Below are 12,231 nucleotides of genomic sequence, written 5' to 3' on the forward strand. Positions count from 1 at the left end.
TTGACAATGCCAGGCTCTTCCTAGGCCTCATCCTCCTTTCCTAAGCCTCCTCCTCCCTGACACCTTTCTTGTCTGTTGGAAATTCTGATCTCTGACTTTCTTCATGAACTCTCCTGGTTCCTCCATGATGAATATAGCCTTCGATCTGTGGCAGTGGGCACCAGAATTCTCAGGTCCTTTGCATACACAGTGGGTGTAACTGAAAATGGCCACAACCAGAGCAAATGATGAGGCTTAAGTGAGGTTGCATGTGTAAAGTGTCTGTCCTTGTCCCTGGTAGTGCTCAGTAAATTCTAGTTCCCTTCTTACTCTATGTTCTCTTGTATGCCCTTACTTTTTCTCCATGTGCCTTTGAAATATGGTATTTCCAGTTCCTTCCTGAACTTCTTCTGCATCTTCAGCTCTTCCACTCCTGTGACTCCTGTGCTCTTCGCAGATGTTTTTCAGATCTCCGTCCCTGGTCGTGCTGACCTCCACACCTGTATTTCCAATTGCTTCCTGAACAACTCAACACAAAATCTCAGTCAATGAATGCTGAACTGACCTCATGCCCTTCCAAATCTGACTTCTCTTCCTCTAGGCCCTATTTTGGTTATATTATCTCTACTCTCTCAGATAGTTGGCCTGGAAGCCTTAAAGCCAGTTTCAGTCCCACTTCTTCTATATTCTGAAACATCTAATCAGAAGTGAGGTCCTGCTGCTGGTTTGGTCTTGGATAGAGCTTTCTTCCTTTCCTCATTCAAGGGCAAGTTTGGAAGTAAAGTTGGTTGTTAGAAATTAGGCCAAGCAATAGCTACTTGATTGACATTCACAGTAGTAGGTCACAGTCTGAGTGGACGAGAATAAGGAGGGAATTATTGCAAGATGTCCCTGGGTTAACACTGTGGACCAAGCCAAACTTTGCTGGGTAGAATAACCAGACTCTCACAATTTCTACATGCAGATACCACTGTGGCTAGTAAAATGCAAATATATTTTAAGGAGTTATTGAATGTGTAGTAGTAACCTTTTGTCATTGTGTAATATTTCAAATAATGCATATTGCAAGTGCAACTATCAGAATGTTATGATGTCATTATGAAACATGGATTTCAAGGATGATTGACTTGCTTTCATTTGTTTGGGCACCAGTGCATAGGGAAAAAAAATCAGAGATTACATGAGTTTTCAAAAATAGGGTTTGGGGAGAGAAATTGGAATTGAAAACCTTGAAACACTTGAATAGTGAGGTTCAAATTCCCACTTCCTAAAGATACATCTATTATATTCAACATAAAATCCAACACTTTGTGTGTGTGTGTGTGTGTGTGTGAGAGAGAGAGAGAGAGAGAGAGAGAGAGATGACTATGTCTAAGATAAGTCTTGTCTTCTGAGTTTACCAGGTGCTTGCTGGATAATAAGGGAAATAAATAAATGTGAAAATCAGCATAAAGGTACAAATGTTGTATACACAAAAATAAACTTGAGTTCTGATTCCTGAAGGTGGTAATGCTTGATAGAAGAGGGGATGGTTGATTTAGATTTTGTTTTTGTTTTTTATTTTTTCAGAGAGAGAGAGTGGGATGGGGGGTGGTGGAGGAGGGACGGGAGGGGCAGAAGGAGAGGGAAAGAGAGAATCTTAAGCAGGCCCCATGCCCAGGGCGGGGGCCCAAAGCAGGGCTCCATCTATGATGCTGAGATGATGAACTGAACCGAAATCAAGAGTCAGACACTTAACCGATTGAGCCACCCAGGCACCCCTGATTTTAGGCTTTGAAGAGAGGTTAAGATTTTATTATTTGTGAGTGATTGGGAATGTGTGGGCCATCCAAGTAAGATCAAATGGTATGCAGTCTGGTTTGACTGAGTGTAGGATATGTGAAGGACAAATTGGGTTGTATATTGGGGAACTTGGGTTTCTGTACTCTTCCATTTGAATTTCATGGTATACACAGTGGGGCACGTGAAAGATTTTATTTTATTTTATTTTGTTTTAAAGATTTTTATTTATTTATTTGAGAGAGAGAGAGCACGTGAGAGGGGGGAGGGTCGGGAGGGTCAGAGGGAGAAGCAGGCTCCCTGCTGAGCAGGGAGCCTGATGTGGGACTCGATCCCAGGACTCCAGGATCACGACCTGAGCCGAAGGCAGTAGCTTAACCAACTGAGCCACCCAGGCGCCCACGTGAAAGATTTTAAACAGGCTTGGCACCATCAGCATGGGCATTATATTTTATTTGTTACGTAAAATGAGTATTTAAAAATTAGCCTTGGGCGCCTGGGTGGCTCAGTTGGTTAAGCGACTGCCTTCGGCTCAGGTCATGATCCTGGAGTCCCTGGATCGAGTCCCGCATCGGGCTCCCTGCTCAGCGGGGAGTCTGCTTCTCCCTCTGACCCTCCCCCCTCTCATGCTCTCTATCTCATTCTCTCTCTCATATAAATAAATAAAATCTTTAAATAAATAAATAAATAAATAAAAAATAATAAAAATTAGCCTTAACTCCAGTTAATGACCAGTGAAGGCCATGGGAGAGGAAACAAAAGAGGTGAGGGGAGAGACAGAAAAACTGAGAAATTACAGGGGAAAAAAACGATCTGCCAAGAGATAGGAAAGGCATGGCTGGAACTCTAGATTCTGCTTTTGTTTATTTAAACTGCGGGTTTAGAATGTTACCTTTGCCTTACATTTGAGAGGTTAATGTGCTCCCACTATGCACAGGTCTTTTAATGTTCTTTTAGCCATAAAACTGGAAGGCTCCCTTCCTAAGGGACCGTTGTAGGATTAGCTTTGAATGGCAGAGACAGCAGCATTAATACCATCAGGGACCAGAATCTCTCGGGTAGGATGCGTCTAGAGCTGAACAGAAGAGAGAGGTTCTGTTGGCTTAGCCTGAAGAGCTGCGGAAAAGGGAATGCGTTTTCTCCCAGTCAATTGTCCCTTCCTCTTCTCCTCTTCTCTCTTTCCTTCGGGAGTCTTGCTCTGAATCACCCGCTGTATTCTACCTGCTAGTGCATCGGGATTAGCATCAGCTCTGCTGTCTGGGACTCAAGGTCCAAACACCACTTTTTAGAAACTATCCTTCACTTAAAGTGCAGTGAGGAAACCTGATTGTACCTTTGTGGCCACAGGACCCAAGGAATCTTAGTATTCTAGTATTCTCAAACCACGGATCTTGTTTGGTTGTTTTCCACTCCTTTGATGCTTTTTTAAAAAAGATTTCATTTATTTATTTATTAGAGAGAGAGTGTGCCCAAGCAGGGGGAGGAGCAAAGGGAAAGGGATGAGCAGACTCCGTGCTGAGCATGAAGCCAGACGCAGGGCTCGATCCCATGACCCTGAGATCATGACCTGAGCTGAAATCAAGAGTCGAACACCTTACCGACTGAGGCACCAGGTGCCCCTCCTTTGATGCTTTTAAAAATGTATTTAAGGGGCGCCTGGGTGGCTCAGTCGGTTAAGCGTCTGCCTTCGGTTCAGGTCATGATCTCAGGGTCCTGGGATCGAGTCCTGTGTCGGGCTCCCTGCTCAGTGGGGAGTCTGCTTCTCCCTCTGCCTCTGCCCCTCCTCTCCTTGTACTCTCTCCCTCTCTCAAATAAATAAATAAAATCTTTTAAAAAAATGTATTTAAAACTACATTTATAGGCACTCTAGCTGTATACTGCACTATGTTTTGTTTAAAATATGTGCCTGCTTTGTTAGCAAAGGAAACTTTGCCAAGAGAATTGTATGTGGGAGAGTTTGACTAACTTAGCAAAGGGACCTATCTCTTGTCCTATCTGCCTAAGCTCTCTGGGCTGCCTGTGATAGGACTTCTTTCTTCCTGCACGAGCCCCAACCCCTCCAACCTTTACTGCTATCATTCCTCCCCAAATTATTCATATCTAAATATTTTGGCTTTTCAAAACTAATCTGCTCTCTGGATTCATTTTCTGTTGGGTGATCTGAACCATGGCTTTCCTACTTCTCTGAGTGACAGGGACTCACCAACAGAAAGCGTGAAAATCCTGCCTCCCCTACTCCTCTACGTTTAAGGATTAGCAGCAGAACTTCTTGTCTGCTTGTGTTAGGATTGTCTTGTTTCCCTTTTGGCAACTTCTGCAGAGCCTGTAATGTTTAGGGGCTGTTTGAAGGGAAATTGAAACCCCGATGGCCAAGAAACATAGAAACAGGAAAGTGAACCCAGAATGATCTCCATAAAGTCACAGCTGAGAGTGGTCAGAGTTACCTCTGTGTCCAAACTTCTTGAGATGGTCATCAGAGTTCAGATGCTAAAGGCATCATTCGGGCTTCCATTTATTCACTCAACAAACATTTACCGAGCCAATCTTATCACAAGATCCTGTACTCGGTGTTAGAGCTTTTAGAAAACAGGGTAGGCTCATTGGCTGTTACTGTTGAGCTGTGGGGGAAGATGTGTTCTATGGGAGAAATGGACAGTAAACCTCCAAACATGCAGTTCATGACTTAATTACAATTGTGCAGAAGGAGGGGGTAGAGAGAGGCTCTGTAAGGGTCTATAAGAGAGAGACTTCCTCGTGGTGAGTTCAGGTGTCAGGGAAGTTTCCGGGAAGTTTCCTTGTTTCTTAAAAGCTGGAGATGTGGACCATTTTACACTGAGGGATAAGAACTGAGCTCTATGACCGCAGGGGCAATCCAGAAAAATGGGCATGGATGGTGTCAGGTCTGAATAAATCTTCTTTCATTTTTCAGTATTCCTCGTAACCAGCAGGCTCTCTGTAGTCTCCCAATAGGTCAAAGTTGGTTCTGTCAGGAAACGGGAAAGGGAAGCTCTCACTTGCAAAACAAGAGCGCACGACCCACACCAACAGCTACCTAATGTCAGTTGGAAACCTAATAACTTCATCTACTTCTGTTGTTGTTGACAAATTCTTGTCGGCGGCACTCTCCGTCCCAGTTTGAATCACGCTCAGGAATCTGGCCCCTTGGCTGGCTGAGGTCAATGGGTGCTGTCATGTGGCTACCTTCAAGGTGCGGCCGAATCCGGGGCCTCGGCACCAGCCTCCTAAAGGCTGTTGTGTTAGCAGATATGAGAGTTGTTCTGTAATTAGTGGTAGGAGTGATGGCCCCATCTGCTCAAGTAGATCTAGACATGACTCATTTTGAAGGACAGAGCCAAGGGGGAAATCAAAATGTTTTCCTTATGTCACTTGTTTGGTTCTTAAGACCACTGAAGGGAACGTCTTGTGACCATGGGGAGAGCAATGTGAGCACCTGAGTCACTTACTTGGAACCCAACTGTGAACCCCAGCTCTACCGGCTTCCCCGCCCCCAGGTGACCCCCCCTCTCCCTGGCCTCAGCAGCCTCCCACAGGTCGCCCTGCTTCTATTGGTACTTACTACTATCCGTGTTCCACCGGTGGCCAAAATGATCTTTTGAAGATTTCTAGCAAATCACACTGCCATATTGAGAATAAACTTTAAACTGTTCACTGAGTTTAGGTCTTATAATGGGGACGCTGCTGGACTCTGAGCTTGGTCGTGGCATTCCTCTTGAGGCATTCCCCAGGCACAGTACTAGTCTTTCCATCCCTCTAATACACACTCACCACAGGGCCTTTGCAACTTTCTCTTTTTCCTTGAATGCTTTTCCATGTAAATTTTCACATTTGCTGACCCGTTTTTAGCTCAGGGCCCAACTCACTGGTCCCCTATGAAAGGCGGTTCCTAAGCACCTGCTCTAAGCCCCTCCCCGCATCCCCCTCAATATCTTCCACATCACAAGTTTTGTTTTCCTGTTAAATGACACCCTACCACTAGAATGTATACTCTTTGAAAGCACAAACCTTGTCTGTCCTCCTCCTTTGCCAGGCAGATGTAGGTGGTCCATAATATCTGGATATCGAGTGAACTTGGACACCATAAAGACATTTCTTTCCTTTGTTCTCTTTTTTTGCTTTTAATAAATGGCTAAAAGCACATAGGGGACACTCAGAAATCTCTGCTAAGACAGGTAAAGAGACAGTTCAATAAAGAGTTTGAAGTGATGAATTTCTTGGAGGGAAAAGAGTTGTTCATGTAAGCTGGTAAGTCATTCCCTTGCTCATGGTTCCACAGCTGGTAAGTGGCAAAGCTTAGATCCTGAATTCCATGGATGAGCCCGCACCAGTCCCGGAAGGGGGAAGATAAACATACTAATCTGCTGAATGTCGTTTGAACCAAATTGTTCAGTGTTTATTAAAACATCTTTGGCCATTTCAGAATCATTGAGTCAGTCAGGTCACAGAAGAGGATGGAGGTAGAATTTTAGAGATCTTATACATGATTTAGTCTGGTGTCCTTAGAGGAAACAGAGGCCCAGAGATCTTAAGTTGGTAAATGTTGCTCCCCACCGAGGCAGACCTGCTGTCTGAGCTCACTTCCTGCCCTTCCACATAGGTGTGGAATGGATTCTTGGTTGTGTTTTTGACATACCAAGTGTAACCTTGACATAGCCTTGAGGAAAAAAACCTTCATTTTGTTCATGCAGATGATCATCCACCTGCCAAAATTTTTTAACGCCTTTTCCCTCCCCTGGGGAAGGATTTATGACTTCATCTTTCTTTCCTTTTTTTTTTTTTCTCTTCAAATCCAAGCTTCTTTCAGAATGACTCAGCCTCAGGGCTAGGAAGAAAAGTTTCGTATTCTAATAAATAAAATGCAGGTCTTCTCTTGGTCTCAGCTTTCCAGACACAAAAGTGATCTACTTTTGATGGCTGGTAGGAAGGACTTGCTAATGATTTTTCATTGCTTTGTGATGTATAGAAAGGAAGAGTAATTAGCAAAGAGATTAAACCATTTTCGTACATCTAGGTAAGCCAGGTCTTGTAAATAGAATCCTAGAAAAAGTTTTCAATTTCCTATACTGTTCATAGTCATTTTTGAAGTTTGGCCTAGAAGTTCATTTTGGATAAGGAAAAGCTTTGCTTTTTGTTTTGTTTTGTTTTGTTTTTTTAAATGTCCCAGATGAATTTAGGTTATGTTAGTGATATTCAGTTCTTTTGTAATTGATAATAAGCCTTATTTGTTCCCCTGTTTTCTTCAAATGGGTCCTCTCTCACTTTCATCCCATCTATATTTTACAAAAGGGAGAAGTTGTACTTTTTCTTTCTTCATGAGCCAGCCCTGTGGGAACGTGTCAGCATCACGGTTTCGTTTTTGTTTGTATTCATATCAATTTTCATCACGATTGCTCGTGTTCGATATTGGGGATGAGACACAGACACACGAGCAAATTACGACTTGGTATTTCCCCTGGCGTCCCTGTTTGTGATTTATAATTTATACCTGGGAAAGATTTACCGACTGAACTGATAATCCTTCCCAACAAAAGATAAACACACTTGTAAGTCATCAGTGTAAGTCAGATGCACTTGAAAGGGATAAAGAATTCACCTGCAAGCACTTTTGGCATCTTGCTCTTTCCCACGGATCCAGACTGATGAGAGAGAGAGCTGAGGCTGTCAGAGCGCTTTCCGCAGGAGAACATCCTAGAGCCCCTAAGGGTGGGACCAGCCCGACCTGCCCTGCCATCAGGAGGATCTAGAGACTGGCCCTTTGTGCTTTACCACAGGAGATCAAATGAAGGCAAGGATGTTGTCCTAGTGCCGTGGAGTTCAGGTTTGTGAATGTGCGGCTCCCCTGGCTCCCCTCTTTTGTCCTTGTGGTCCTTTAGGAAGCTCACGGTTAAGTCCTGACAATGAACTTACCAGGTCGTCCTTGTCCAGGCAGGTGCCTGTGTGCTCTCTGCATCACAATGCACATTCCTGCCAGCGGTTGAAACGGATTTCTTAGGACACTGGTCTGTCGGCCTGATGCCTTCAGAAGGCATTAAATCAATGATCAAATCCTCCCCCATTTGCACAGGTGTACCTGAGGCAGTGGGAGAGAGTGGGTTGGTCATACACTATTTTGTATAATAGCCAAGTCATCACTGTTATCTCGTGTCTGGTTGGCTGGTTCTTGCTCTGATCTCTGAGGTCGCTACTCGACTGTACCAAAAACAGACGGTGCCAGATTCCCCATAAATTTCACTTGGTCTAGACTAGGACTCTTCTGGGAGCTCCTTGGGAATTTTTATTTTGTTCTCCTCAGACATAAGCAGTGCCTGAATAGTCAAACACATAGAATATTAAATGCTGGCAGGTAGTTCTAAAAAAATCATTAGTCCACTACAATGAATGCCAAAAAGATGTTTAACCTGATCCTACCCGTGAAACATTAAGCACTTTCTTTTTATTAGGAGTACCCAGGATCTTAAAATTCTCTTTAAGAAAAATTCTCTGTTTTCAAAAAGTAAACAGCAAGGGACCCATGGTCAAAAACCTCAGCAGAGAATCCTAGTGCATTGTTAATAACTAACGTGGGGGTGGGGGTAGGGGGGAAGTCGGTCTTTTAAAGCTGCCTTTTTTTTTTTTTTTTTTTGAGATCCTCAGTCTCCATCAACATAACAAAAAAGAAGAAGGGACGCCAAGCGGTTATTACTGCGGCGCGTAAATCACGATTTGTGACAACTCTGGCTATAAAGTCGTTTGGATGACAATGACTAGCGATGCCGCCGGAGTTAATCAAATAATTACTTAACACGTGTTTCTCTTGATCTGGCCCTGCCTTCAGAACATATTTCATTCTTTCCCAGTCTTCTTTACCACCTTTACTTTTGAATGGAGAAAATGAGCAAGTATAAGATGTACATGCAGTTAATGAGGAAATCACTTCTCTCTCCGGTTGCACTATGATCTCCCTAGAAAGAGGGTCCTTGTCTAAATCAGCTTGGTGGATGCCTGGATTACCCACCACAGCGATCTGCTGTCGGTTGGCAGTGACTGTCATTTCAATTTCTGGGGTGGGGGGAGCTTCCTGGCTAAGCTCTTTTTCCTTCAGGATTATTCCACGCAGGGCTCACTTATTCTTGCAGGGACCATTTTTTCTACTCCGTTCCTTCTACAAGCAGGTGCACAGGGAAGGATCCCATCATAGTCTGCAGGCATCTCTGCCGGAGAACATTCCCAAAGATGGGAGGGTGAGCAATGGACTGCTCTGTTCCTGAAAGCAGGAACACATTTCTTGCCTTTTAGTGCTTAGTATGTGCTCAGCAAATACTCACTATCGTTGTTCCTTTCACTGTTATTATGTAAAGGCTTAATAAATGTTTGCTAACATTTATTTATTTATTTATTTGGCCACCTGAGTGGCCAAATGAATGAATAAATGCACATACCTCCTAATGGGGGAACTTTTTACATGATAATGCTCATCACACAGGCATGCACATGGGGTAGTGTAAGGAGTGGGAGTGAAGACCAGCTGCTTCCTTTACTCAGTGCCTTGACCTGGTATTTGTAATCAGTGGATATGAAATGAGCCGCTAGTCTTTATGGACCCCAAATATCAAAGGGTGAAGTAGACAATAGGAAAACTCATCAAAAAGCCTGGCCCTCTCTGAAATGTCATGGGTAATCAAGTTCGGTGTTAATGGCTTCAGATTCGCATGTCGTCGCTGTGAATGATGTACTATCGGTGGTGAAGATTGATAGTTTATATGGCCAGGCTTATTTAAATCTTTCAAAAGTATTCCCTCCTATTTTCAGTAATTTTATATTCAAATTCAAGGCAGAGATTAGGTGTTTTTTAAAATACGATTAAACACTTTCTGCATTTAGCTCATCTTAAAGTAGTTTTTCTTGATTGCTTTTCTTTATAGTGTGGTCATTTGTGTTTTTGGCATCCATTTGTTTGCTTTCTTAATATACACTTTAATGTGTTACAAAAGCCAGTAAGCTTAAATTTTGTCATAACCTTAAAATACTATTATAAGTCATTCAATTAAGTTCTGCTCAGTATACTTGAATTGATATCTTCAATAGGATCCATACATTGAAAACGAAAGTCAAATTAATATTTCCTTAGTCGCAATGTTTACTAAAAAAAGTTAGGGTCATTGACATGTGAAATTTAGGTATGAGATAAAGGGGAAAAATACAAAATTTATAGAGCTTATCTAGGGATTAGAATGTTTCCCTGAATATTGTTTTTCAAGGCAATCTTAAAATCTGTGATTTCTTTTTTTTTTTTTTAACATAGAAAATTTTCAGTGCCCTAGGTGGGATAATAAGAAAAAGGCTTAGAGTAAGAATACGGAATCTTTATTTAGCAAACTACACAGTAAAAAATAAATTATTGTGATTATAATAATAATCACAAAAAGTAATTCGCTGTACTGCCTTCTATTTTAAAATTGTCATCCCTTATCAAGCTGAAATAATTTGTGTCTAACAATGCTCTATTATGATGCATTACAAATTCATAGTAACTCCATCTTAGATAGAATAGTCATGATCAAACTAAGTAAAAGTTTCTAACTGCACCGTGATCAAACCTGGTAGCAACCTCTGGGCTTTAGAACAAACAGAATAGATTATGTCTTTTTCAAAAAATCCTGAAGCTGACCTTCACTTTATCTATCACTCCAGTGACTTACATCTGTGTTTGGAAGCCTGATTGCCTCTGCTGGAGCCCTTAAAAATTCCCCCATGAGGGAGAGCCCCAGGTGGACCAGCCAAAAGTTGCAGGTACAAAGATGGCAACTAGCAATCTTCATTCCCATCAGTACCTTTACATGATATGGAGGGCCGCACAGAGTTTCTGACAAGAGAATGAGGTCTTGTTCATGTGCGGAGTCTACTAATTAATTCCATGTTTAATTGCACTTTTGTCTACTTTGGACCTTCTGTTGTTGAAGTTGACTCCCTCCAAATTCACCAAAGAGAAATAGCTCCTCGTGTAATTAGATTGTCTGTTTTCTGGGCAAGCAGAGAAAATAATAAGTTATTTCCCCCTTGCATTCTTCTTGTTTGTGTTCAATAATTTTTATGGAGTTAATTTAAATTGAGCAAGCTTTATGTGAACTTCCTTCCAGAGGATTTACTGCATCTTATGTGAAAACTGTCTATGTCTGACATTTTAGAATTACCCACCTATTTATGGGATTATACTGCGTTCTGTTCTTGAAAGAGCAAGTCAATTTTCAGCATAGATTTTTCGGTCATTTCCCCCCCTCCCTTTGTCTGTTTTTATGAAAGATAGCTCCCAAGTAAGAGTGTAAACAATAGAAGGAGGTAGAATGCAGAGAGTAGGACAGAACTGTGGCCTGCTGGAAGAGATGGTCTGGATCATAAACGATCCGTGAAAAGAAGAAACCTCAAAAACCCAACCCAATAGTTTATTTCATTCTAAAAATGTGTCTCCGTATTTTTAATAAAAATCTATTTTTACCCGATAACCTATCTTAACCTGTCGTCACTAAATGGGCTGCAGATGCTATGAACGAGAACGAGAAAGTTTGCTACATCATGTTAGCAGGGGGAATGAAATAATATGGATAAGTTGTCTTGCAGTGTTTTAGAAATGAGATCCAGTACTGTGTAAGATACATGGGCTATCCACACTCTCACCTGGTGCAGGCCAGCTACATGATGCTGTAGTGATATCACGTGACCCTTTTAGGGAGGAGCTGATACAGGCCAGGCACCCACCTTCACTCCTCTCTGGTGTCTCATTTCCTCATTGCACCAGCCCCGCATAAGAGAACGTCGACGTCAGAGTAGGTAAAGTTTGATCTAGTTCACGTAGCCAAGAAATGGCAGGACCAAGAACCAAATCCAGGTCTATACGTCTCTGGACCAAAGTGTGGGCCTCTCCCACAATGTCCCCTGCTGCCCCTGCTATAAATTACTACATACTCTAAAAAGAAATCAGACAGTGAGGAGAAATGTGACATAAAAAAAAATAATCAGCGATTTACTTTTTGCCCTCGTCATTCTTTACTTTCACTTATGATCTTGTTGTTGATGAGTATGCAACATCTCTATCGCAAATGTCTTATCCTTTCTAAACAGATGTCCAGTCTATTCCTTTATAAACTTGATTAAGGTGACCCCAGTGAAATATTTTCATTTCTGTTTTCACCAGCTCCCCAGAAGCCACTTCAAAATAATATTCTGAGGAGACTGAAGAACGAAAGTCACCAGCATCAGGGCAGATCCTTCACAACAATTTTGTGCATCTCTCACGTATTACTCAGTTTGGTAGAGGAAGCGGCATGAATGGGATAAACGTGATTTTCTGGTCTTTCAGAATCAGAACACAGCTGTCTCTCAGAAAATAATTTCTCCAGAGTGCATAAAAGATCTCTAAATAATTGTTCCACTATTTAATAATTAAAAACAAACAAACAAACAAAAAACCCCAAACACCTG

The 12,231-nt window shown here is 42.2% G+C and overlaps 1 protein-coding gene across 10 annotated transcripts in view; it reads left to right on the forward strand.

Moving 5' to 3' along the window:
- Positions 1-12,231, forward strand: part of EPHA4 (EPH receptor A4) — a 143,734-nt gene that overhangs the window by 44,973 nt on the left and 86,530 nt on the right. The window contains exon 4 of one of the 10 annotated variants that reach the window (XM_035007040.1): positions 11,945-12,185. The exons of the other annotated variants lie outside the window; for them this stretch is intronic. Within the exon in view, the coding sequence (XP_034862931.1) occupies positions 11,945-12,078 (134 nt within the window). The 3' untranslated portion in view covers positions 12,079-12,185. Of the gene's footprint in view, positions 1-11,944; positions 12,186-12,231 lie in introns of those variants that run through there. 10 annotated transcript variants of the gene reach the window in all.

This window comes from Mirounga leonina, unplaced genomic scaffold, assembly GCF_011800145.1.
Source record: "Mirounga leonina isolate KUSES-001 unplaced genomic scaffold, KU_Mleo_1.0 Mir_151, whole genome shotgun sequence".
Taxonomy (NCBI): Eukaryota; Metazoa; Chordata; class Mammalia; order Carnivora; family Phocidae; genus Mirounga; species Mirounga leonina.